Source organism: Neurospora tetraspora (genome assembly GCF_033439725.1).
Source record: "Neurospora tetraspora strain CBS 560.94 chromosome Unknown B0H65scaffold_2, whole genome shotgun sequence".
Taxonomy (NCBI): Eukaryota; Fungi; Ascomycota; class Sordariomycetes; order Sordariales; family Sordariaceae; genus Neurospora; species Neurospora tetraspora.
In genome coordinates, this window is record NW_026944384.1 from 1,339,824 (window position 1) to 1,365,565 (window position 25,742).

The 25,742-nt window shown below is 52.9% G+C and overlaps 10 protein-coding genes and 1 non-coding gene across 11 annotated transcripts; 6 read left to right on the forward strand and 5 right to left on the reverse strand.

The window, feature by feature from the left end:
• Window positions 1-148: 148 nt before the first annotated feature.
• B0H65DRAFT_455534 (FAD dependent oxidoreductase) lies at window positions 149-1,749 on the forward strand. Its single transcript, XM_062826241.1, has one exon. The coding sequence runs from the start codon at window positions 329-331 to the stop codon at window positions 1,703-1,705; it is 1,377 nt and encodes a 458-aa protein (XP_062683964.1). The 5' UTR covers window positions 149-328; the 3' UTR covers window positions 1,706-1,749.
• Window positions 1,750-2,409: 660 nt separating this feature from the next.
• B0H65DRAFT_95690 (uncharacterized protein) lies at window positions 2,410-4,709 on the forward strand. The gene is made up of 2 exons (XM_062831607.1): window positions 2,410-3,411; window positions 3,554-4,709. Exons 1-2 carry the CDS (start codon window positions 2,528-2,530, stop codon window positions 4,458-4,460), a joined length of 1,791 nt encoding a protein of 596 aa, XP_062683965.1. The 5' UTR covers window positions 2,410-2,527; the 3' UTR covers window positions 4,461-4,709.
• Window positions 4,710-5,137: 428 nt separating this feature from the next.
• On the reverse strand, window positions 5,138-7,351 carry B0H65DRAFT_95702 (uncharacterized protein). The gene has a single exon (XM_062831608.1). The coding sequence runs from the start codon at window positions 7,231-7,233 to the stop codon at window positions 5,287-5,289; it is 1,947 nt and encodes a 648-aa protein (XP_062683966.1). The 5' UTR covers window positions 7,234-7,351; the 3' UTR covers window positions 5,138-5,286.
• On the reverse strand, window positions 7,336-7,723 carry B0H65DRAFT_567359 (uncharacterized protein; the record flags this gene model as incomplete). Its single annotated transcript, XM_062830365.1, has 1 exon — window positions 7,336-7,723. The coding sequence occupies exon 1, from the start codon at window positions 7,615-7,617 to the stop codon at window positions 7,336-7,338; it is 282 nt and encodes a 93-aa protein (XP_062683967.1). The 5' UTR covers window positions 7,618-7,723.
• An 89-nt stretch (window positions 7,724-7,812) lies between these two features.
• On the reverse strand, window positions 7,813-8,509 carry B0H65DRAFT_95720 (uncharacterized protein). The gene is made up of 2 exons (XM_062831609.1): window positions 8,436-8,509; window positions 7,813-8,368 (listed from the first exon to the last, which is right to left on the reverse strand). The coding sequence occupies exons 1-2, from the start codon at window positions 8,441-8,443 to the stop codon at window positions 7,897-7,899; spliced, it is 480 nt and encodes a 159-aa protein (XP_062683968.1). The 5' UTR covers window positions 8,444-8,509; the 3' UTR covers window positions 7,813-7,896.
• Window positions 8,510-9,179: 670 nt separating this feature from the next.
• Window positions 9,180-11,138, reverse strand: B0H65DRAFT_95740 (BAR domain-containing protein). Its single transcript, XM_062831610.1, has 3 exons — window positions 10,854-11,138; window positions 9,381-10,719; window positions 9,180-9,304 (listed from the first exon to the last, which is right to left on the reverse strand). The coding sequence occupies exons 1-3, from the start codon at window positions 10,887-10,889 to the stop codon at window positions 9,279-9,281; spliced, it is 1,401 nt and encodes a 466-aa protein (XP_062683969.1). The 5' UTR covers window positions 10,890-11,138; the 3' UTR covers window positions 9,180-9,278.
• A 559-nt stretch (window positions 11,139-11,697) lies between these two features.
• On the forward strand, window positions 11,698-14,208 carry B0H65DRAFT_455544 (cysteine desulfurase mitochondrial precursor). Its single transcript, XM_062826242.1, has 3 exons — window positions 11,698-12,343; window positions 12,412-13,235; window positions 13,427-14,208. Exons 1-3 carry the CDS (start codon window positions 12,073-12,075, stop codon window positions 13,847-13,849), a joined length of 1,518 nt encoding a protein of 505 aa, XP_062683970.1. The 5' UTR covers window positions 11,698-12,072; the 3' UTR covers window positions 13,850-14,208.
• Window positions 14,209-14,996: 788 nt separating this feature from the next.
• Window positions 14,997-15,678, forward strand: B0H65DRAFT_545777 (uncharacterized protein; the record flags this gene model as incomplete). The annotated part of the gene is made up of 3 exons (XM_062829404.1): window positions 14,997-15,098; window positions 15,163-15,354; window positions 15,424-15,678. The coding sequence occupies 3 exons, from the start codon at window positions 14,997-14,999 to the stop codon at window positions 15,676-15,678; spliced, it is 549 nt and encodes a 182-aa protein (XP_062683971.1).
• Window positions 15,679-18,449: 2,771 nt separating this feature from the next.
• Window positions 18,450-20,099, forward strand: B0H65DRAFT_567373 (uncharacterized protein; the record flags this gene model as incomplete). Its single annotated transcript, XM_062830366.1, has 3 exons — window positions 18,450-18,581; window positions 18,635-19,298; window positions 19,380-20,099. The coding sequence occupies 3 exons, from the start codon at window positions 18,450-18,452 to the stop codon at window positions 19,616-19,618; spliced, it is 1,035 nt and encodes a 344-aa protein (XP_062683972.1). The 3' UTR covers window positions 19,619-20,099.
• A 2,021-nt stretch (window positions 20,100-22,120) lies between these two features.
• On the reverse strand, window positions 22,121-22,220 carry B0H65DRAFT_t138. Its single transcript has one exon. It is a non-coding gene; the product is annotated as a tRNA-Ser (tRNA).
• Window positions 22,221-22,526: 306 nt separating this feature from the next.
• Window positions 22,527-25,741, forward strand: B0H65DRAFT_95828 (uncharacterized protein). The gene is made up of 4 exons (XM_062831611.1): window positions 22,527-22,918; window positions 23,050-23,154; window positions 23,237-23,921; window positions 23,980-25,741. Exons 1-4 carry the CDS (start codon window positions 22,895-22,897, stop codon window positions 25,659-25,661), a joined length of 2,496 nt encoding a protein of 831 aa, XP_062683973.1. The 5' UTR covers window positions 22,527-22,894; the 3' UTR covers window positions 25,662-25,741.
• The last annotated feature ends 1 nt before the right edge of the window (window position 25,742 follows it).

Consider the following 25,742-nt stretch of genomic DNA (forward strand, 5'->3'; position numbering starts at 1 on the left):
GCTTGAGGATTATCGGTCTACGCCTGACTTGCCGCAGACGGCTGATACGGTGATTGTGGGGAGCGGGATTACGGGGGCGTTTGCGGCTTGGTTTTTGTTGGAGGAGGAGGAGGAGACGGGGGGTGGTGCGAGGGTTGGGAATAGTAGGGCTGGGTCTGGGTCTGGGGTTGGGTCTGGGGTTGGATCTGGTTCTGCTTCATCTGCTACGTCCGCAACATCGACAGCCGGACAACCTTCCAGTAACCAGCAGCAACCTGGGCCTGGGTCTGGGCCTGGACATGGGCTTGGGCAATCGGGAGGAGGAGATGAAAACTACAGCGGCGTCCTAATGCTCGAAGCGCGCCAACCCTGCTCCGGCGCCACCGGCCGCAACGGCGGACACTGCCAGCCTTTCCTCTACTCCTCTTCCCCCACCACCGCCGAATTCGAGCTAGCTAATTATAGGTTCATCAAGGCCTTTGTCGAAGAGCACGGGATCGCTGGCGCTGTGGACTGGAGAACGCTAAAGGGCGTTTGTGGATATTTGACGGAGGAGGTGTGGGAAGGGGCGAAGGGGTTGGTGGAAAATTTGCCGGAGAGGTTGAGGGGGTTGGTGGATTTGGTTGATCATGAGAGGAAGACGGAGGACGGGGAGACACTGAGGGATCTCAGGGTGCCGGGGGTGAAGGGGGCGGTGGTGCAGAGGCATGCGGCTAGTTTGTGGCCGTATAAGTTGGTGGCTTGGGTTTTGGAGAGGTTGTTGGGGAGGTTTCCTGTTAGGGGGGGGTCTGGGCGGCAGAATGGTATGGGTGGAAGGCAAAGGGGTTGTGGAGAGTTTAATTTGCAGACCAACACGCCGGTATTGGGGTTGCACAAACTCAATGATGATGGGAGGTGGATAGTGGTGACGAGCAGGGGACACATCCGGGCGAACAGAGTCTTGTTGGCGATGAACGGGTATACGAGTAACCTGCTGCCGGAGATGAAGGACTTGATCGTTCCGGTGAGGAGCCAGGTTGCGTCTTTGCGGCCGCCGAAGGATGCTGCCACTGGGAAGGTCGCGGAGTTGGATTACAGTTATGGCTTTGTCAGCGAGGAGAAGTTCCCGAGGGATGAGTATCTCATCCAGAGACCTCTGCCCGGGGGAGAGTTGATATACGGCGGAGCGAGAAGTCACGCGGAGAACAAGGCGGTTGGCGTGTGGCAGGATGATGATGTTGAGCGACCACTGGCAACATTCTTGAGGCAAAACCTGGCGCCATACCCGTTGGATCTGACTCCGGACAAGACTGGCTCTACGAACACTGAGTCTACGGAGCCTACGGAGGGGAACGAGACTACAGAACTCGAGGCCACGCATCAGTGGACGGGCATCATGGGCTTCAGCAGAGACGCTCAACCGTGGGTCGGACGGGTGCCGGAAAGCCTCGGCGGCGGAGAGAAGCTGTATGTGTGCGCCGGGTACACGGGACACGGGATGCCACAGGCGGCGCTGGCGGCCCGGATGATTGTGGAGGAGATGACGGGCAAGCCGTTTGCGGATGATGGGCTCAAGCTGCCGCAGGAGATGGCGTTGACGGAGGAGCGTGTGAGGTGGGTGAGGGAGAATACGAAGACATTGCAGGAGCAGCAGCAGGCGCCTGGGTGGTCGGCTACGATGCCTGAGTTGTTGGCGGCTACGGAGGGAGTTGATGATTTCGTGAACCAGACACACCAGACCAAATGATGGTATGTAGAGAAAAGATAAATACAGGGCTGTTTATATGTTTTCGTTCAAAGCAGCACATTTTGTGTTGTACAAGGTGAAGCTGATGGATGTGATGTTGAGTCCGTGGCTACCATTACCTCCGAGAACCGAAAACCGTAAGAACGGCTCTTTCCGACTTGTCGTGATGTTTCTTGTCCAGTGTCCAGGTGTCCCCGGAGGGTTTTGTCTTGACCGGCAAAAGCACCTGCCAAATCGGGGACGAGGCTCCGTGACCCGAGACCGCCCAACTCCGATCTCCGGTGGGCCACTGAAAGAAGCCTACACTATGCCCTATGCCGATGCGCCGAAAGGCGGCAATCAGCGGGAACTCTCTAGGCAGTTGCAGGCAGTAACCACTGGGCCAATCGCCCCCTCTCACTCGCATCCTCCAATGGGTGGTGGTGTTAATGGCTGACATCAGATGAATCCTGCGAATGCCATCTTCTTCTCGATACATACACAGCAGATCTTGACCAGTTGACGAACGAACTTTTGTTGCCTTGGTTGCCTGGCTTCGTTGTATAGCAAGAGCAGTCAGTGTTTGAATAAAACTTTTGTTTTTCATCACGACTCAATTTTGTTTCACTTTTTCCCATCATCTGTCTCCTTCCTTCTCACACACAAAGTTGAGTTGGGTCATCTCCCTTACCCAACCCACAACCATCAACCACCATCAATCATTAACATCAACCCAACCCCAACCCCAAGAGGCTCGACCACCACCGCCACCCAAAATACAAAGTCAACAACCCCTCAAAAGAAAAGGGGTTCATCTCATCTAATCCCATCCCATATCTCAAGATGACCAACAAAATCACCGACTCCGAATGGGAGGACATCGTGACCCACGAACTCCCCTCCCCAAATGATCCCATCCTGGCCAAATACCACGCCGCCCGCGCCGCCCTCATCGCCGAGGAAGCCAAACAACGCTCCGACCACGTTTTCCGTCAATCCCTCTCGCCCCTCGCGCGCCGCGCCTGCTCCATCGTCTCACGCATCCGGCTCCAAGAACAAGCCAAAATCTGGACGCCCGATCTCGAAGAGCAGCTGGCGCGCAAAGAGGAGAACAACGGGATCATCATTCATCCGGGCATGATGTTTACCCTGGCAAAAGAGACGATGGAGGCGACCAAGCTGTGGAAGATTGTGCGAAAAATGCCCAAGGGCGCGCTGCTGCATAGTCATTGTGATGCCATGGTTGATTTTGATTTTTTGCTGGGCGTGGTGTTGGAGACGGAGGGGATGGGGATTGCGACTCCCGAAAGGGGAGGGTTGGGGACGGAGGAGAGGAGGAGGGAGGGCGGGGTGGTTGTTAGGTATGTTGGGACACTAGAAAAGAAGGTTGATCCGGGGTTGATTTGGGGGAGACATGCACCCGGGAAGGATGAAGGGGATGATGGGGAGGAATATGAGCCGGGCACGTTTGTTAACCTGGTGGAAGCGGCGGATACGTTTCCCGAGGGAGGGAGACAAGGGTTCTTGAACTGGTTGAAGAGTAGGTGTATACTGAGCCAGACGGACGCGATTGAGCAGAGACATGGGTCGGCGGAGATTTGGAGGAAGTTTATGAGGTGCTTTCAGGTTATTGGGTCCATGTTGCATTATGAGCCTATCTGGAGGAGGTTTTTGAGACGGTTGTTGCAGCAGTTGGTGGAGGATGGGGTTTATTGGGTTGAGGTTAGGTGAGTTTATCTCTTCTTTCCCCCCCTTGATGTGTATGGCCTCAAAAGGATGGATGGCTTTCGGGTTCACTTTGGGAAAGACATACGGATGGATCTATCTACCTATCACTGAAAAACATCAGTATGCTAACATCCCCCCCAGATTCGCCTGGCAACTCGACTACTGCCGCTCAGGCTGCACCACCCCCGAGCCCGACTACACCGCCATGTTCACCGTAATCGAAGAAGAAGTCGCCGCCTTCAAAGCCACCCCCGCCGGCTCCTCCTTCTGGGGCCTGCGCATGATCTGGACCACCGTCCGCGCCTTCGGTCCCCGCACCATCATCCAGTCCATGAACGACTGCATCGCCACCAAGCTCAACTTCCCCCATCTCATCGCCGGCTACGACCTCGTCGGCCCCGAAGACGCCGGCCGCCACCTCACCGACTTGCTCCCCGAGCTGTTCTGGTTCAAAAAGCAATGCGCCGCCGAAGGCGTCGAAATCCCCCTCTTCCTGCACGCCGGCGAGACGCTAGGTGACGGCGACGCCGTCGACAACAACTTGTTCGACGCCCTGCTCCTGGGCGCACGAAGAATCGGCCACGGCTTCTCCCTCTACAAACACCCGCAGCTGATCAAAGCCGTCAAGGACAAGCGCGTGTTGATCGAGAGCTGTCCGATTTCCAACGAAGTGCTGCGGTTGACAGGCAGTATCATGCAACACCCTCTTCCGGCGCTGCTGGCTAGGGGCGTGCCGTGCGCGCTGTGCAATGACGACCCGGCGATTCTGGGTCAGGATATGGCGGGCATGACACACGATTTCTGGCAGGCGTTGCAAGGGTGGGAGAACCTGGGTCTGGCTGGGTTGGGATCGTTGGCAGAGAATAGTGTCAGGTGGGCGGCGTTTGAGGATCAGACGGCGGAGGAGTGGGCGAGGGATGTGAGGGAGGCGAGTATGGGGAGTGGGACGAAGGCGGAGAGGTTGAAGCAGTGGGCTGTTGAGTGGGAGAAATTTTGTGTGTGGGTGGTAGATGAGTATGGGGATGAGTATGGTGGCGATGAGGCGTGAGTGGGGATGAGATGGAGAGGAGAGGATGTGATGTGTGGGCACCGTCACAGTGAGTTGAGGACAGACAACTCGAGGCTGTTTGGGAATTAGCCCGTTTGTTATAGCGTTTTTAGAATATTGCTTGTTTGATGGTTACTCTTCCATTTTATGCTGACGAAGCCGGCTTTGGCGTCCTGTATCTTGATGACTTCGGAATGTTCTTCACGATGCTGGTCAGGCGTTCATAAATTATCAAAGGGAGTACCTGTTCTCGGTGAACCCATATCAAAATAGTGAGGTTCAGTGTACCCTTTTCCATCGGAGTGCATTAACACACTTGATGTCACGACATCGGCTCAGTTTCGTGATACGTGGATGCATACCAATCTTCTTGATTCATATCTCTATCACAATGATTATCTAGAAGGAAAGGTAACAGCAATATCAATGACGATAACTGACAGTCATTCGCAGAACAAACCCAAGAACGAAAAAGAGCAAAGCTTGCGCAAAACGACCATCACCGATATGGTGGTCTCTCAATCATAACCATACCCGCATGTGTCTCGGAATCTCTCCAGACACCTTCTGCTCAATAACAAACCGCCGCCATAACAATAGCGAAGTTGGCCCATAAATCGATACTCCGCGTCGTCTCATTAACCATAAACTGTGATGAGAAGTCCCCAAATCCGACGCCAGTAAAGAATGTCAACATGAGAGAAAAGATCTCTCAAACTCGTCTTCTCCGTGGTATACATATGCGAGGAAATAAGAATTGCAATAGTTCTTGTTTATCCCCAGTTGCTCCCGATACCACTGTTTCCTCTTCTTGGGGATCACGCCTTCACTCCTTCTTGACCCCTTCCGTCTTCTCAGCTGTCTTCTCAGCTGTCTTCTCAGCCATTACCCTGTCCTCAGTCGCCTTTTCGGTGATCTTCTCAGCAGCCTGCTTGTCTTCTATCTTCTTTTCACAGTCCTCCTTGTCGTCCTTCTTCACACAGTCTGTCATGACCCTCTCAATAACCTTGGCTTTGAACTCTTCAATCACAGAGTTCTGCTTCGACTTCTTCTCCGCTGCACGTCGAGCTTCAACCGCTCCCACCACAGCCTTGGCCTTTTCAGCAATCGCTTTCCATGCAAGCGTGATGCCCGGTTCCTCGAGCCTGGGAGCCTCGGTTTGGTGTTGATGCTGACGCACCACGCGATTCGCCTGCCGGATCTTGCACTTGATATGGTACCCGGGCTCATTGGCCTTGCGCCATTCCAAATACTCCTCGTACTGTTGTTGCTTGATCGGATCCGGGACCCGAGGCTTTGTCGTAACCGGGAAATAAGGACGGTCAGCCTTAGGTCCTGGCTGAGCTGGTTGACCTGCGCCTGTCAGTGGAATTGTCGGCTGTACTGGCGGCATTGGTGGCACTGCAGCCTGAGGGTACATCGATCCCAAGCCGCCAATAGGAGCCGGCGCAAAGGGTGGAATAGGCGGCCGCATTGAAGGCAGGAAAGTTCCAGTCCCCAAAGTTCCTGCCATATCCGGAGATGGCATGTTGAACGGCGGAACTGCCATCGATGGGGCGGTAGATGGTGGGAACGTCCCAAAGTTGCCCATACCTAGTCCTCCGAGCCATGGGGCAGGGAAGAATGGCAGAGCAGCAGTGGGTTTCTGTGGTTGCAAGTTCAAGCTGGGATGAGTACCAGCCATGGGATTGACACTGGACAGAACGGGATTGGAAGGATGCTGGATGGGAGGAGGGCAAGCTTGCTGGGTCGGCGGAACCTGAGGTGCTTTTCGTTGTTTGGCCTTCGCACCAGACTTGACCGGACTTGGCTGTTGTCTCTGCATCATATCAACTGCAGTACCTGTGTCCTGCTTCGTCTGAGCAGTTTGTAGCCTATCTACTGAAGGGAGAGATCCGGCCACAGCCTCATCAGGAGTTGGGCTAAAAAGAAGCGATGTGAGTGGGCCACGAGAAAGTTTCTTGGGAGTGGGTACTGGCAAATGTACACTGTCAGTCGAAACTTTAAACTCGGCTGCTGCAGGGTTCAGTTTCTTTGTTGCGCTTTGGGTCTCCAAACTTGTTTTGGTGTCCGCAGCAGGTTCGTCTTGGGAATCCCTAGAGCACTCCGGCGTTGAGTAATGGATGGTGGACGATGGGTTGCTACCGCTGAAGTATCCAGAGTCGCTGGATCCGCCCTTCCTTTCAGGATGCAGCTCGGTGACTCGGTTCAGCTGGGCATTTTCGAACACTGCGCCATCCTTCAGTTTGGCAGACAAGATGGCCGGATCTGCAGGTTGTAGCTTGATGGTTGGTACCCTGGGCTTCACCAAGGACGGAGTTGGCAGGCGCTTTTGAAGGCGGTTGATCATGTTGCGGAAGCGTTCCTCCTCGTCATCTTGAGGTTTTGTTTCCGAACTTTCAGGCGCGCCCGTACTGTGTTTGGAATCCTGGGGTCTATTGCTAGTCGGGGACGCATCCTGATGGCCATCCTCGGGTTCACGAGAAGGGCCATCTGAGGTAGGGAGTTGCCGAATGGTGTTTAGCAAGGCCTGGATATCGTCCGGGAGCTCGTGGCTGATACTCAACCAGTCGGAGGAAATTTTGCCGCTGAGGATTCTGGGATCTATGACGCGTTTGAGTTCTCCAAAAGTAGAGGAACTAGATGAGTCATCGGAGTAGTCGCTCTTGAAGCATCTTGGGCGGATGTCAAAGGTGAATCGGTTAGGTAATGGGATATTTTCGCCGTTGACGTTCATGAGCATCGGCTTCATGTCTTCAATACGAACCACCATCGGTTCCTGAGCCGAGTCAAGTGAATGTTCAAATGTGCATGCAGAGTGCGCTGTGGATCGGTTTGAGACTGAGCGGTCTCCTGGTGCTGAGGAAACCACTTCCTAAGCAGTTTGGCCGTCATTTGGGCGGTAGAACCCAGGTTCGCGAGGCATTTCCATGGAGTGCTCTGTGGCGCTCGACCGTTGAGCAATCTTTTTCCGGAGGTTCCCCTTGTTTGAAATTCCAGGGGCAGACGCATGCTTGCGCCAGTCATCGGATGCAAGTGCTTTTCCTTTTCCATCAGAACCGACTGGATCCCCCAATGTAGTCTTGACTTTCAACGCAGGAACTCTAGAGCGGCTAAAGTTCCTGCTACTATTGATATGACTGGTTATGGCAGCCATGTTGTCTGACAGTCCACGGGTGTCGCTTGATATGGGTGTTCTCGGTCCTTCAAGGGCGTAGAAAGTCCTTCCTGGTCTGAGACGTGTTAGTCAACTGCATACTCGAGATGTGTCCACGCAACGAAGATTGAGCTCGGAGTCATCGTGTTGGAACTTTGTGAGAGGAACAAAAAACTCACTGCAAGACCAGGAGAGCAGCAATATTACGTTGGTGTCGTGGACTGGGAAGACAACCCGGTGTTTGTCCTTCAAGCTAAATCTGGGTATTCGTTGGTTTCGTCAACGGACTCGGTTATTTCGAACAAGAATGGGCCGGTCTGTTCCGCTGGGACGAGCGGGAAAAGAGTTGGCGACAGAATGACCAGGCAAATCCAGCGTGAGTTGATGTGACTGGCTCGGGTATGCTGTCCAGAGTGGTATCGCGGAAGGGGATTTGTATCTGGGGTTGTTTTCTTTGTTTCCGTGCAAGATTTCCTTGCTTCCAAAAAACGCTTGAAGTGTATCAACACGAAGAAAGAGGGCAGAAGAGAAGAGATGACATAATACTGCGAACCGCAAGACAAATAGAGAGACGATACCCAAAAAATGGCGGCCAAAAGATTGCCTGGAGTCTGCGAGTTGCGCTGCGCTTGGTGGTAGTGGTGGTAGTGAGAAGAGGAAGAAGAGTTTGTGTGCAAGTGAGGAGACGGGCATTAAAAGGCCAGGGATCTGTCCGGGTTTGCCTGGCGTACTGAAGATTGTGACTTCCTGTCTTGATTCACAGTCAGGGATGGAATCATGGAGAACCGGAGGGAGGAGCACACAGATGGATTGCTTACTGCATCATTGGGAGCTTCTGTCAGCCTTTGTATCAAACATTAGGCAGGTGCAGCCCACTCAACTTGAAGCTACAAGTAAACCGGAGGATACCTAGGTACCTATATCCACCGAGAATCTCGGCTGGAGGCCGATGTATTAACATTTTCCCCGAATGGGACCTTCCAGTACACATGTGACAGCTTTCAATGTTGCTTAGAGTGAGTGGCAGAGCTGATACACACTCTTCTTTCCTCCCAGGACCTGAACCTTTCAAGTCGAGCCGGGAGGTGAAGCTGAACCAAGTGTTCTTGACAAGGCAAGCGGTCGTTGGTGACATTGAAGGGGAGCTGTGTGGTCGTTGCGTTAACAGAATTAGAAATTAGCTTCACCTGAAGCTCGATATGCGCGGGCAAGTACCTAATCTAAACAAACCACGACAGCGATCATGGCAAGACGAATCCAATCCAAGCTTCTTTCTCTTGACCCGATTCACCTATCACTCCGTCGTTTCCCTTACGTTGTCTCTGAGCGCCCCAAAACGATACACCCGCCATTTCCTTCAGACGCAAACTCCATGCTCCTTGCAATGTCCCCCTTCACGAACATTCTTCTTTCCTGACTATTCCCAAAAAACAGAATCAAATGCCCTCTGCGTCCGTGTATGAACATTCACAAACCGTGGTCCAGAATATCATGACATGGTATGAGGCAGACAACTTGGGAAGAATCCAGATCGTAGCAGCGAATAACTCCTGACCATGAACGAGACCACAAAAAAGGGTATTGGTTGAAGTCAAGCTGAGAAGTGAAGCGTGCTGAAAGCAACTCTTTGATAACTACATTTACAAGTTGCCTTGCGTCCTCTAGCTGTTTAATTGGACATAGTTACCTAGCAGAAGGCCGTCATGTCAGAAAACGCTCAACACGCATCTGGAAAACCATCTAAGAAAAAGTACAATACGTACCTGGGAATTGACCCTGTTTTCCATGCAACTTTCCAATCCACCACTCATTGTCGTTCGCAGTCCTTGTTACTATCTCAATCACATCACCGGCACGGAAACTCAGATCGCCCTCCGCCTGCGCCGAGTAGTCGTAAAGCGCCGTGACGGTCTCTACTTGGGGTGTCGCCATGAGGGCCTTGGGCTTGGGCTTCGGCGGTGGGGGCTTGGCCTTTGCGGCCGCCGCCATGGACAACGACGAGGGCTTCGGGCTGGCAACTGGAGCGGCGTAGGAGGCGGGTGTCGCATGTAGCGTGCTCGGCTTCACCGAATACGGTGGCGGCGCATGCGCTTCTACTGGTTCCGCCTGGTTCTCCCAAGGTCGTGGTGCCGTGACGGCAGGAGCTTGTTGCTGTTCCCAGGGTCGTGGGGTTGTGACTGAAGGAGCCGCTTCAGGGGTACCGGTGGAAGTGGTCGTCGAGGAACCGGCTGTAAGCAGACCCGCAGGCTTGTTTCCTTCGAGAGCACCAGGACGTTGGGGGTACTTTGGCGGTCGCTTCATACCCGTGGTCTTGAACTTGACGATGGAGAGAGCCTCAGCCCGCTCCTGGACGTCACCACGCTTCGCGTGGAAGGCCTCCTCAATGTCCAAAGTCAGGTCGAAGTAGCCAATGTCGCAATGCTGCATCTTCTCGTGCAGGGTGTAGAAGATGTTGAGCTGCATGTAGTAGAAGGACTGGAAAAGCGGCTGAATGAACTGGCGTTCGAGGGCAAACAGCTTGGGTAGCTCGTCCTTAAGCAGATCGTTGAAGTAGTTGTATTCTTGGGTGGCCTGCTCAACGTCGTTCTCAGCCTTCCACATAGCCTTCTCGTCCTTTGCCGACCGGTCTTTCTTGTCCTGGAGCTTCTTGAGGGTGGCGCGGTGTCTGTCGTAGTCCAGCTTCTTGTGCTCGCGCTTCACGGCCGTTTTGCGAATGACCTTGATCACATCGAGGAGCTCGTTCGCTGGCCGAATAACCCTAATCTCGATCATTTCCAACTCTGGCGCCAGTGTTTCCTGCAGGTCCTTGACAACGGCCTCGTACTCCTCGCAGGCGGCAATACCCTCAATGTTTCCATGGGGGACGAGGGAATCGGGATCGGACATGCGGCCGCTGATGGGCTTGTAGATTTCGGTCATTGTCTTTGAGAACTCGATCTGGTGTTGCAGCATGCCATTGATGGCCTCGAAGTACTTTTTGCTCTCATCATGAAGGCGCTTGGTCTCGGTTTCGAGCTCCTGGAATCTGCGTTCGGAGTCGATGTAGACAGCGTCTTTGGTATGCTCGCCGAGGTCAAACTTTTGCTTGAATAGTTGTGGTGCCTAGGTTTCTGTCGTGTTAGTGCCTGTTTGCCTGTTTCCTGCCCTAGGAGGACTCGACGGGAAGGGCGGAAGTGGTGATGACGCTCTAAACGAGACTAAGGGAGGTGAGATTAAGTATGCGGGGCAGAACCTACGCGGACCACGCTTTTCTGGAAGCCCCTGAAGCTCATATTCTGCTACAATGTCGTATGATGTCTGATGGGTATTTGGTGGTTGTATGGAAATCGGCAAAGCGTGTTGCTGTTCGAAGAGGTTTAAGGCAATCGGCGGTTGTGTTGCTCCAAGTCGGATCCGGATATGGTGGTGATGACGCTGGGGTGGGCAGGGGGGCGGTGCAGGTCGTTTGGCTGGTGGACGAAGTCTTGGCTGAGCGAAGCTTGCGACAGTTTTCGTGGCGCTGCTATTTGCTGAGTGTTTGGCACGCCGCACACAGTGACCTCGTTCCAAGATGCAAGAAGTCTTGTCTGGGCGTCTTGTGATCTCGGTTTGTTCTTGGATCCCGTCGGTCGGTCTTTGTCAGCGGTTCCAGGTCCGACAAACTTCCTAGGGGAGGATCGCTCGATGTCGGCAGCACTTCAGAATGTCAACGGTGAGAGGTAGAGTAGCTGTCCTAGAGCTAAGATGCTAGGTAACAGTAAATGGAAGTCAAGTAGGTCGTCGGCGGGTTTATGTCACTGATGGTTCAAGTTGTAGTTCAAGAAGACGCAGGCATCCAATGCGAAAAGGGAAACCGAGGAGGGAAATACCGTCATCGGTTGTTCTGCTTTTGGTCGATGAGACCCCGGGATGGAACGAATTGGAACGATGTCGGCAAGTTAGCTCTGCTTCTAGCGACCGACCGACGCCAGGGTAGACCGACTGGGATCCAGCAGTGGACATGCCGACTGAGAGCACGACTGATGGTCAGTGCTCCTCTTTGTGCAATCGATGCGTCCCCGCCGTTCACAAATTCCACTGCACATCCGAGCATCTCCGTCATGCCCGTTCTCCAACATTTTGGAGCAGCGTCATTTTCGCTGTACGCGCTTGTCCGAGATAGGAACAGATGGGGCCCATCTGATAGAGAGATGACCAATCAAAGATGCCAACTCCTTTGACCTCATTGGCACATTCCTTATCACCGACCCCTCCGAGGCCAAGTCCGCGTGCGGATGCCGTTTGTTTCGATTTGTTCTTTTCTGTATGGCGGAAATTCCGGCCGACTGCCGAAGAGGTAGGAAGCTCTGAATTTCCGTGTCTTGAGCCGCCCCGCCCGCCGCCTCCATCTTTTTGTGGTTTTGTCACAAAACCAACTTTTTCCCCCTCATCCGCCCCCATCTTCACCATCATCTCCTCTTCTTCTCTTTTTTTACCATGTCCAACATTGCGCCGTCCGTCTTGCGACAGGCATCGCGCTTGGCCGCGGCCGCTCCTCTCCGCAGCGCACGTGTGCTGTCGCGGGCGACCACTGCGGCTGCTGTCAAGACTGCTTCTGCTTCCAGAAGCTATGTGACCGAGACCAAGAGAAACAACGCCGACGTGCAGGCCGAGCATGCTATCAAGCTGGATCACAGGGAGATGGAGAAGCAGGGCCTCGCCATCAGCGCGCAGAATGGCTCGAGCCAACACGTCAGCCCCATGGCTGGTAAGCATCATCACCACCACCTCCTCGGAGACATATTGCGCAGTCATCATCGTTGCTGACTCAAACAGATGTCCTCAGCAATGCTACCGTGATGGACGAGGGCCAGCGCCCCATCTACCTGGACATGCAGGCCACAACCCCCATTGACCCCAGAGTGCTCGATGCCATGATGCCCTACTTCACCAACGTCTACGGCAACCCCCACTCGAGGACACATGCCTACGGCTGGGAGACAGACAAGGCCGTCGAGGAGGCGAGGAAACACATTGCTGATCTGATTGGCGCTGACCCCAAGGAAATCATCTTCACCAGCGGTGCCACCGAAAGCAACAACATGAGCATCAAGGGCGTCGCCCGGTTCTTTGGTCGGTCCGGCAAGAAGAAGCACATCATCACCAGCCAGACAGAACACAAGTGTGTCCTCGACAGCTGCAGGCATCTTCAGGACGAGGGCTTCGAAGTGACCTATCTCCCAGTGAAGAGCAGCGGCCTGATCGACATGGCGGAGCTGGAGGCTGCCATCCGACCCGACACCGCCATCGTCAGTATCATGGCTGTCAACAACGAGATTGGCGTCATCCAGCCCCTCGAGGAAATCGGCCAGCTTTGCCGGTCCAAGAAGATCTTCTTCCACACCGACGCTGCCCAGGCTGTTGGCAAGATCCCCATTGACGTTAACGCCATGAACATTGACTTGATGTCCATCTCCTCCCACAAGATCTACGGCCCCATGGGCATTGGTGCAGCTTACATCCGTCGTCGGCCAAGAGTCAGACTGGAACCCATCATCAGCGGTGGTGGTCAGGAGAGAGGTCTTCGCAGCGGCACGCTGGCTCCTCCGCTCGTTGTCGGCTTCGGAGAGGCGTGCCGCATCGCCAAGGAAGAGATGCCGGTATGTTACAATCATTCCCTTTTTTTACCATTTCCCTTTCATGATGAGTCGCTTTACACATGCATGGCTTTCTGAAGTCCCGTGACAAGGACTCCCTGTTGATAAACAGCAAATTCTCTGATCATAATCCCTCTATATCCCACATGTAATGCATCGTTTAGTTCAAGGATGGGCGCTAACTGTTGCAAAAGTACGACTCCAAGCGTATCAAGTACCTCTCCGACCGTCTTCTCAACGGTCTGCTCTCCATGGAGCACACCAGCCAGAACGGTGACTCCAACCACTTCTACCCCGGCTGCGTGAACGTTTCTTTCGCTTACGTCGAGGGTGAGTCTCTCCTGATGGCCCTCAAGGACATTGCTCTTTCGTCGGGCAGTGCTTGCACTTCGGCTTCTCTGGAGCCTAGTTACGTTCTCCGTGCTTTGGGCAACAGTGATGAGAGCGCCCACTCCAGTATCCGTTTCGGTATCGGCCGGTTCACTACCGAGCAAGAGATCGACTACGTTCTTAAGGCCGTGACGGAGCGTGTGGGCTTCCTCCGTGAGCTTTCTCCTCTGTGGGAGCTCGTCCAGGAGGGTATCGACCTGAACACGATCCAGTGGAGCCAGCACTAAGAGGTGACGTGGTGTGGTTGATGAGCGGTATTTTATCACGTTTTATAAAATGGGCGGAGTTTCCATTGCTTTTTATTTCTCCCGCTGCGCTGCCTTTCCGAAGACTATAGGCGGCCCGGGTTATTTATACAGTCAACCTTATGAATTGGTGAGGCTCCCGTAAGGACGGAAGCAAGGGGCAAAACATGACCCATTGTATACTATCATGTATGTAAGCGATATTTGCGGATGACTTTTGTTTTTTGATGAGCAAGAGAATGATACCATACGGCTGGAAGGCGGCGCTTGGAGGTGTCAGTCAAGAGAACAATTCACCACATAATGGATATACATAATTCCCAGCATTATGGCTGATGAACGTCTTGATAGGTTTCCATGTGATTTGGCTGTGTGGTGTAGATTGTGTCCATTCCGTGGCTGTCTTCAACTCCAGACCCGGCACTTTCCGCTCAGGATGCGTACAATATGTTCAGTTGCCAAGATCGTGCCTGGGACAACAAGTGAAGTATGGTTGAAAAAAGGATCGAAACCTTCCATCTGGACAATGCGTGGTGTTGAGGGGCTTTAGCTCGGCTCGTTGCAAGTCGTTTGTGGCTGCGACGACCTATGATGTCAGCGTCTCATTCGGGAGGTGGGATGAACGGACCCCTGTCCACAGGCTCTCCTATGACATCATTCCTTCTGGTGTGCTTTGGACATTCCTGCCACATGCAACAAGTTGGATACTGGAAGCTACGAGCTGAAACAAACAAGCAAGAAAGACCATGACTGGCCAATTAGAGCAAGAAATGGGCTAAACATATCGGAAGTGATGGATGGACACAAGGTTCACATGTCCATTTTCAGGCCCTCTCCAGTCCGTCATCGCCTTCAACCCCGGGCCAAGATTTCGGCAGGACCCTTCTAGTCATCCGATCTGGTTCTTCCAGGTTGTTTGTCTTGATGCGATTTCGTGGTGGACCTTGTGGAAGTCGAGATTGGGATATATAAAGAAAAGAGATCCTTCCCTCTTGGACACATTTCTGATCATCATTCTCTCGATACAATCAATCACACACTCAAACAATAACAACTCTCCAACAACAACTTCAAACCAAAACCATCACCACTTTAACCACCCAAAGTCAACATACCACAACCACCCAACATGTCTACCGAGAACAACTCCACCCTCAAGTCCTACATCGACTCCGCCACCGGCGCTGTCCAGAACGCTGTTGGCAATATCATTGGCAACCGCGGCGATCAGGTACGTCCACGGTCCTCTTACCTCACACTCCTCTTTTCCCCATAACTAACACTCAAAATCACAGGCCGAAGGTCAGCTCAAGCAGGAGAAGGCTCACGCCGAGCACGCCGCCTCGCACGACGCCGCTAAGCTCCCCGGCTTCACGGCCACCTCTGACGGCGCCGTCGCCGCCGACCACCCCGACCGCGCGTCCGGTTCTTGGAAGCAGACCGCCGGTGCGGCCAAGGAGTTCATCGGTGGAACCATTGGCTCTGAGGTATGTCTTTTTCCTTTCCCCCTTTCTCTCACTCTCCAAGCAGGACGTCCACTAACACAACAATCACAGGAGCTCAAGCAAGCCGGCCGTCAAGAAAACCGCGAAGGCCAAGAGCAGGAGGCCCGCGGCCAGGTCAAGGACCTCGGCGAGGGCGCCAAGGACCGCTTCACGGGCCAGCTCGGCGGCGCTGCGGCCGCGCTCGTCGGCGACCGCGAGAAGCAGACCGAGTACCAGACTCAGCATGATGTTGGCAAGGCCCAGCAGCGCGGGGCGGAGCATGATATCCAGAAGGAGGCTGAGGCGCAGAAGAGGGCTGATCTCTAAATTATGAGGGAAGCTTGGAATGAGGTTGAGGATGGATTGAGATGATACCCCCCTTTTCACCTATAACGACTTGATGATGGAATGACTTGAGTTTCGGATAATAAAGAGTTGTTCGAATAACACCTGTGTGATGTCGTGATCGTGATGATGTCCCAGCATTTTGGGGCCCTCTCTTTCTGAAGCCTGGTGTTCGTCTTGGTGCCTTACACCGAGGCAATACAAGCAGGCTTCAATTTACGATTCTGACATGCGCCGGCTGCCGTGTATCGTGTTGCGCGAAACGGCCCGATGTTGAAGCTCACTGCAGGACCGAGATTCTAAGCAGCGTTCGTTCTTACACATACCGTTAGGTAAGTGAATTTGCGCGATTGATTTCGCCCAGATTGCTGAGTGTATAGATTCAGAGTCAAAACGAAGGAGCATCAGTTATGAACTGCCGGAACTCGTGTTACTCATGTTATCCGTGATGTCGGGGCCATGATGGGATACTGAGATCTCGTGTTCCAAACTCGACAGCTTATTGTTAAGTAAAAAGACTATCTGTGTTTCCACATCCATTTGCCAGGAACATAACCCCAGGTTTGAAGTCGTTGTCCTCTCCGGGCTGGAAACTTGAGGAAGAGAAGTGAAGTTGAGACGGGACGGGACGGGAGGCAGAAGACGGCGAGATAAGATGTGATGATAAGTTGATAAGATGAACAGCTGCACGGCACTGCAAGAACGAAGGCACCAGCAAAGTCTCCGGCAGGCAAGCGGGTTAATACTTGTGCCTGCCGCATTTCTAGGAGGACTGCTTGGCAGCTTGGCTCCCACTTAACGCTGGTCGCTGTTGACAACCTCAACTCACTCAACTCATCGTCCCTTCGTCGCCACGATGGAAAGTGAGATGCGAAATTCTCGCTTGGTCGGCATCAACCTCAGCTGAAATCCACGCCTGTTCTTGTAACTTCTATTTTCTGGCCATGAAGACGGGGAATTATGGAGGATCCAACGGCCAAGCCTCCCAGCTCTGCCTCCAACATGGAGATGAAGCATGGCCCCCAATCCGCCCAACTCATCAACACAACTCTGGTTGACCGGGCTCCATCTGGGCTGATGTTCTTTTCTTGGACTTCCAACTGTGGTTACTGTTGATATTGTTCATCACCAACTTTCTTTTGAGGCGTTTCGAGATCTGGTCATTCGGTCTCGCTATTCGAGCTACGGTGTCGTCAACCCCATGTTCCCATCACCGTTACATCACAGCCCTAGGGACGATGCGAAGGGACATGCAAGTCATCACGCAGCAGTTCGTCTCAGGCTTGCATCCAGGTAACAGCTTAAAGACTCCCTTCAACTTGGTTTCACAAAGCCCAGAACAACATAGAGTTCGGAGGTTATTTTGAAGCCTGCGTGTAACATTGAGTATCCTTTCTTGAACTACTTCCTTTCAGCTCTCGCCTATTCCCAAGACTCGGCACTTAGACTTTGCTAAGCCTCGAGTAAGACCACTCGGCAGCGCGCCTTTCCAATCCAATATTGGCAAGACTTCACCCTCCATCATCTCTTTCAACGGCGTCTAACGCCAACAACACCCTATCACCATCCTTGCCAGCCCTATTGTCCCACCTTGTTGCACCATCTCGCAACCCTCAAACCCCAGTCCTTGATCATCAATGTGGCTTGTTGGTCCTCGGGTGGCTTTGCCATTCCCAGATACAACACTCAACTCCACGACTCCTAACACTTTACTCTGACAGTAACAATTTGCGGTGGTCCTTCTTCATCTTCAACATGTTTTATAATCTCTGCAATTTGCCATCCTCGTCCACTCGCCACAGTTTCAAGTCTTTTCTTAGGAACTCTCCAAACACTCTTCATCTTCCAACTCTAAACCCTCTTGTGGTTACTGCCTGCTTGGCCTCGGGACAGCCCTACGGGAGATGATGCGATCTACGGTCCGGGTGACCCCAGCCCTCGAATTAGATTCTGACCGAAGACGCCATCACCATGCGTCTCAACTCTGGTCCTTCATATTCTCGCAAAGTTGCAAGAAATTCATGTTATGAAGAGAACTCCATCACCATGCCCCGCTAGCGCTCACATATGGTATCTATTCTTGACCTCAATCTGCCCCGACTTTCCGACCCCTGAGTCGTGAGATCAGAGTATGGCTAAGCGAGAAGCCTCTCGGAAGAGCCCGCAAATTATTCAGACTGCCGAAGCGTGGGGTTTCCGCGGTGGCCCATTGCGGCGGGCAACATCTCGTGCAGAAGAGGGCCAAGCGGCAGTCCTTCCGTGTGATGACATGGGATCTTCGGTATGGGCACCGTTGGTCCTCACACTTGGGGTTGGATAGACCAACAAGCTTGGATGTCAGTCATGCCATCCTTGAATTGTTCACGCCGCCAGCCGGAGCCGAACCGCCTCGTAAGGAAAGGCGTTCTGGTGGAGGAGTCGGGTGTGGGATGTCATCGGCTTCTGCTCCCGACTTCGATCTTCACCTGTCGGCTCTACTCCTGTGCCGTTGGCTTGAGAATCTACCCTTCGTTATTCTGCTTGCCTAGCTCTCCTCCTGACCCCCTCCGGATTTACCGTGCCTCTGGGTTGCTGTTGTTAAGGTTCAAGGTTCTGTGTGAGACGATGATGCATCACGAAGTGACAACACCTCCGGGTTCCCATATAAGTTCAACAGCATGACCCTCTCCATCTCGAATATCACCTCAGACATCAGCATCTCCAACAAGCCGGACCATCAACTCCAACTCTCTCACTGAATGTCTCATTCTACAATGCGCCAGAAAGCCTCTCAACAACCTGCTGCCATGATGAGAATCGCTATCGCAGGAGGCGGCTCCTTTGCCTACATCCTCGCCCAGGAGATCACCAAGAGTGCCCATCCCGTTCTCATTCTCACTCGACAGGTATGTCTTTCCCTCCTTACTCCCACTTCAACTCTATTAACACACAAAAACAGCCTCATCCAGAATTCGAAGAAAACCTCCCCTCATGCCAACTCGCCCTAGTAGACTACCAAAACGTCGAAGAACTGCACTACGTTCTCCGCGGCGTCGACCTCCTCATCTCCACCATTTCCAACAACGAACAGCTCAACCTCATCGACGCCGCCCGCCGCGCCCGCGTCCGCTGCTTCGTCCCCTCTGAATTTGAGGGCCCCCTTTCCCACCGCCCACCGGCCAACTCGACCGACCCGCTCGACAACCGCGGCTCCCGCGCCGCTTTGGACCTTTTGGAGTCTTGGTCCCAATCCCGCTCTCATCGGATGAACTACACCGTTTTCTCATGCGGAATCTTCATGGAAAGATTTGCTCGCGGTGGACTGCAGCCTTGGGGAATCGGGACGCAGCTGGGGTTGATGGGGCCGATGCCGACGAGTGATTACTTGGTGAATGTCGAGCAGCGCACGGCGGAGGTGGTGGAACGGGATGCCCAGGGACGGACGGCGTACGTGGCTATGACGAGCATGTATGATGTTGCCAGGTTCGTGGCGGCGGCGGTGGAGTTGACGGGAGCGGGATCTTTGGGGGTGCCGTTGGAGAGGTGGCCGAGGGAGTGGAGGGTTAGGGGGGATTGTATGGCGGTGGGGGAGGTGGTTGGGGTTTGTGAGGTTGTTAGGGGTGGTGAATTTTCTTTCTCTTTGCCTTTATCTATCGCCAGTTGGCTGTAGACTTACGTACTAACGGGCGAGAAACACACAACAGTCCAGTTCAGCGTCACAAGACGAACCTACCAAGAAGCCGAGGCCTGGGCGAACGAGTACCATCGTGCTGGCGATGTGGCGACATATCTGTACTATCAGAGATTGTTGCAGACTGCTAACGGGCGGTATAGCATTCGCTCGACGAACCTTAACGAATTGGTAAATCAGAGCGAGAGGACGGCCTTTCAGCCGATGAGGCTTAGGGAGTGGTTGGAGCAGGTTTGGGGACCTGTTCTGTAGGTATCCTCAATCTCACGAGATCATGTGGGATGGGCGTTGAGCGTTGAACATATAGAGAAGGAGTTGGGGAAGGAGTAAGGACTACATGGTGTTTTGGCATACGCATGGGATACCCATACCCCTTTTGTTTGGCTTTGTTTTTTACCCCTTTCCTCTTCCCAGCGCGTTAACACCTTGTCTACAAAAGTCGAGTTTTGGTTTTGTTTATTGGTAAAAAGATGGCTACGTACACGGAAGTAATGGCATGGTGGTGTTAGTTAACGTCTCCCTTGTCTCCCTTTAATACATAGACTCTCCAGTTTCTACATCTGATTCCCGTCACTACCCCTTTCAGTTTACAACCACATTTTCTTCTTCTTCTTCTCTCCTCATGCTCTAAACCAATTGTAAGTTTCTTTGCTTCTTCCAACCTCCGCATCACACCAGATAGATCATGCTGTTTGTTTTAGCGCATTAAGCGCGGAGCACAAGCGTTGGAAAGACTCAGCTCTCTTCTAAGACTGCATACCGATGCAGTTGTCAGCCCCCAATATACACTCCGTCACCTCCTTCTGAAACCATCACCAACTCAATCTCCATCAATCACCTGAACAATTCGCATATTTTTTTTGTTCAGCTCGCGTTTATGTCTAAAAGCCGGGTTGGACCGAACGCCACAGAGGTATTCAAGCGATGTCTCCAACCTGATCGGGTGAAACGATAGGAATCTCACACTCGGTCGGTATATCAGGTCTCCTCCCTATCAGCGTCGGCATCGGAATGGCAACTTGCTGACAATTCGCATATCTAGAGGTACCTTACCTACCTCTACGTGATACTTATATGCCCGAACCTGCCACAGTCGTATGTGATCACCCATCACCAAGGCTCCCTCGACAGTTCGATATCTCAGTAACGGGGAGGGGATAGATAATGTGATCGCAATATAAATCAGTCTAGTAGTATATCTACCTAGCAAAGCCACGCTCCTTATCACTGCCAAAGTGTCTAGAGAATTACTTGCTGTTGGTGGTGGCTTTGATCAAGACCACCATCCTAGTTGTTGATCTTTTGTTCGATCTCTGATCTCTCCGATCTTAACGGCCCATTAACAGTACCAAGTTCAGATCCGAACGGCATACATGATACCTACCTTTCACCCGTCGTGACGTTGTTATCCGATCTCGTCGAACGATTTTGAAACATACCAAAATTCCAACAAAGCAGGACTTCACGCTGCAAGAACACAGTATAATCCGCAAATTGCTGTTTTGAAAGTTCAGTTCGATTCAGCTGGTCCTTTCATATGCGTGTGCCCGAACTTTCGATCACACAGTTGTGCGGCCCCAAAACGGCACGGCACGAACGAACGGGCGGCACAACGTTCGGCACTGCCCTGCAACCTACTTGCAACTGCGGTCTGCGAACGGGTCTGGGGATCACGACCACGACCACGACCACCAAATCGCATCCCACACTTCGATTAAATGGGCACAGCATCGATCGTCCTTTGAACGGAAAGCCCGGCGAGATGTGGCCGTTGCCGATGCCGATGCCGATGCCGATGGTGAGCGGTGAGCATTACTCCAATGCCAGGCAGACTTTTAGGATCGAAACGATCGGATATGCCCGAATGATGAACACTATAAGAAAATTTGATCGGATACCTATGACAATGTGATCAGCTATACAGTCCAATACTGGTTTGTTTGTTAGCTCGAGACCTCTGGTCAACTTTCCTAGGCGTTTATATATCTAATTGGCCCGTTTCGTTCCATAACCAAAGCGTGATCTTACCTTGCATATGCTATTTTGGAAATTTGATATGCCATATTGAATCTTGCTGATGCCTTTCCGATCCGTACCTAGAGGTCTGTAGCCATTCATTTTATCTTTGTGAGGTTTGGGACAATTTCGGAATTCGGGATAGATCTTGTCCAGTATACCAGGAGTACCAAGCTAACAAACAAACCAGCATTAGATTGTAGAAGAGCCAACAAACATCTCTTCATCCCTCGGTCAGTTCATCACCCAACATGTCACACCGGAGAATCGAACTTGCATCGCCACAAATATGGGAGGAAGGAGGCATAGGTACTGGGTTGGTGACCCAAGACAGCGGACACTTTTAGCGATGATAAGAAGCCGTGTCTTTGTTACTGCGTAAGGTATACCCGCTACGTATACTGGTTGGTTTATATTGCGATCGCATTATCCCCGTTGTTGACATAGTCAAGCTTCGTCAGAAACAGAGACCGGATGATTGTGATACCGATTTAATAGTGGCAGCACTTGCCAACATTACCCGTTGGGGATTGGAGGTCAGTTCCTGTCTGTTTCCCCAACTCTGCTGCACACTGAGTGACCTCCAATCCCCAACATTAGTCACAAGCCTAACAAAGTGTTTTCGTCTCGGTCAACTTTGCAAAAGGAAAACCGAAAAGCAAAATGAATGGCGAAGCAAGGAAAAAGAGACAGAGAGAAAAGAAGGATGGCTGCAGTTGGGAAAAAGTCAAAAAGAAACGTCACCTGTAGGATTCGAACCTACGCTCCCGAGGGAACTGCCTAAACTTGCTTTCTTACGAATAGCAGGGCAGCGCGTTAACCACTCCGCCAAAGTGACTTTGTTGAAGAAGTGGTCTATTTGTCCTACTCATATTGGTTAGTACCGTCCGCAGCCGCCACAACCCAAGGTAAAAACAACAACAAGGCGAACCAAGCAAAGTGGTAGAATTGGATTGATTGGAAGGTTGAAGAGGGAAGAGAGGGAATGCCCCGCTGGCCTGGAATAAATACATGATTTGGTAGAGGGTGGGTAACGCCTGCCACACCAGGGTTCTAGAACACTGTGCCGGCAATAAAGAAGCGTCTGTGGCTGTGCGGGAGTCGCGCTTGGCTTTCTTGATCTTCGGGCCACCTTCCCTGTCGCCGTGCGTCACCTTGAACCGATTGAAGCTAGGTTGGCGGTTTCCCATAACGTGGCATTTACTTTACTGGCGCGGCCATGTTTATCAGTTGAACAGTTCAAGTTCTCCTTACAGCACCTTTGGACCCCCAGAAGTGCATTCTACTGCCTGCATTGTAGCTGCTTACGTCCACTGTCAATCTCACCTCATCACCTACCTCTAGGAGATACCTCTTTCTACCTCGACGACCTCGCTTGTTCACTCGATCACGAATTCCCATTCCACTCACTTCCACCCATGATGGCAACTTAGTGCGATCCCTCCATTGCTAAACCAAAAGTTCAACCTCTTCGGTCACGGTTTCGCCATTCACTCTCGCAAATAGGCCAAGATGCGGTTGGCGTGGTACGCAGGGGTAAGTGGAAGCTTCCCCCTAGCTCAGCTCCAGCTCCCCCATACATCTCCAAACTCTCCAGCTCCAGCTTCTCTATATACTCACAAACCATATGGAGATACACTCGAACTAACCATGGTTCAAATGCACAGTGCTCGACGGCCCTAGCGGCCTCGGTCATCCTTTCGGCGTTCCATCAACGAGCCAACTTCTACTCTGCCGTCGTCCATCTGGGCCAGAACAGCCTCTCTCTCGTGGTACGTCCATATCCTCCCATCAACCTTCTGAAAGAGGTATTATCCCCAGTAGCTGACCTAACTATATTCTCCTACCAAATAGGTCCTCGCGAACCTGATCCTCGTCCTCTATGGAGCCTTCATGTACGGCCTCCAGCGCCTCTGCTTCGGCCCCCTCCGCCCCGTCGAGATCGAGCAACTGTACGAACGCGCCTGGTTCGCCGTCACCGAGACATGTCTGGCCATGACCATCTTCCGCGAAGAAGTCGGCCCCTTCTTCCTGTTCATGTTCACGGCGCTTGTCACGGGCAAAGTATGGGGCTGGATAGGCGAAGGCCGGGTCGAGATCTTTGAGCAACAACCGCCCGCCAACCCGCGACTGTTCCACACCCGCCTGTCCGTCTCGCTGCTCCTTAGCGTGGCGTACAATGTCTGGATGTTGAAGTACTGCGTCGATACCGTGGTCCAGCAGGCGCGTCCTACCATGATGGTGATGTTCCTGTTTGAGTTTGCTGTGCAGACGGTGACCTCGGGCCAGACGCTCATAAGGTATCTGTTCTCCATGTGGGAGCAGCATATCACGAGGGTGCAGACGAGGAATGGGTTGGAGCAGAGGAGACAGCAGATTAGAGAGCGCAGGGCGGAGATTCTGAGGCGCAGAGAGCAGGGTGATGCGGAGGCGGAGAATGAGGAGTTGCCGAGCGAGGATGATGTGGAAGAGATGGATATCGAGGTTCCTGGCTGGGATGCCAAGGGACTGTATATCTTGTCATTGGATTTGGTTTCTGGTAAGTCGGGGTGCTCTTCGCTATGCGTATGCGCAGTTGTACTAACCATGGCGAACAGACTTCCTCAAGCTCTGCATTTACACCGCATTCTTCTGCGTCCTCATGACCTTCTATGGATTGCCCATTCACATTATCAGAGACTGGTTCATGACGACCAGATCTTTCATCAAGCGACTCAACGCCCTACTGCGCTACCGCCAGGCTCTTCGGGACATGGATCAGTATGCCGACGCTACCGAGCAAGATCTCGGACAAGACGACACCTGCATTATTTGCAGAGAAGAAATGCGCCCTTGGAACCCCCAAGACCCTATTCGTCTCGAGCGTACTCGTGCCAAGAAGCTGCCCTGTGGCCATATTCTACACCAAGGATGTCTCAAGAGCTGGCTGGAACGCCAGCAAGTGTGCCCGACCTGCCGACGCCCGGTTTCTAGGGAAGGCCAGCAGCCGGACCGAAATGCGCAGGGGGCAGGTTTCAACGGGCTCAATCTTCCGGCTGGACAGAACCAGCAACCTCAACAACAGATTAACGGTCAAGCGCCCGCCAACCAAGCTCCTAATAATCAAGTGAACAACCAGAATAACGGAGTTCGGATTAACGGAGTTCGGATGTTCAACTTGGGTCCTATTAGATTAGGCTTCGCACAAGGCCAGGATATTCAGGAGATGGCCAGGAGAATGGGTATCCCGGAGAATATGGCTAATGCCCATCAGCCCGTGAATGCGCAGGCACCACCAGCACAACAACCTGTTAATGGACAAGGTTCTACTGGCATGGATCAGATTCAGACGCAGCTGGTGGAAATTGGGCAGCGCCTGGACCAGGAATTGAGGGACTTGAGCGCCACGATAGGACAGTTCCGCTCGTTGCAGAACATTGCTACAGAGCTGGCTCGGGTACGCCACGCTCAACAAGCGCAAGCTCTGGGGTTTACACTTCCTCAAGAGCCTGTACAAATCCAACCATTCCCACAAAACATCACTAGGCATGGCGCTGCGGATTGGGGAACAGCCATTCCAGCCGGCAGTCCCGACTTGCCCGAGGGGGTGGTGATCCCCGAGGGGTGGTCGCTACTTCCTCTGGAGCGGTTGAACGGTGCTGCTGTTGCTCCGGGACAGAATGCGGGTCAGGCCGACCAAGCCGGCCAGCAAGGGAATGTTGAGACAGCAATACCAGGGACAGCAACGGCAGGACCGGTGCCAACGGTTGTAGAACCAAGGCCCGATAATGCAGCTCAAACTGGAGCTCAAAATCAAGCCCAGGGAAATATAGCCTCTGGTCTTCTAACCACTACACCACCGACTGGCCTCAGCCAACCCATTACCCCCACGACTCCCGCAACTCCCATGAGTCCTGCTGAACAACAACAACCTGTCACCAACACTGCATCACCAACAACTGCCGGGACTGGAGAGACGCAAGCTCCGCGTTCATCAGTACCATCAACATCATCTACTCGACCAGAAAGCAGACTCCATAATCCAGTAACGATAATGCCGGACGCGAATACTGGACCATTGGGAGGAATGGGGGCAGGTTGGAGCTTCAATAATGTCCCGCCCTCTCCGCAGCCGGAGGCATCCCAGGCCCCCAGTATCAGGAGAGAAGAAGAGCAGGAGGAGGTTGAGAGTGACGGTCGCTTATCTATTGACGTTAGTGAAAGTTATAGACCTAGGCCGAGGCCTGCTCCCGCTGCGGTTGAGGATGCTGAGGATGAAGAAGCTGCTAGCAGGAGCTGAGTGCCCTGGAAGAAGATGAGTTGATGGTATTCTTAACGGCGTTTGGGAGGAAATTGCCCACCTGTTTCTGGCGAATGCTGG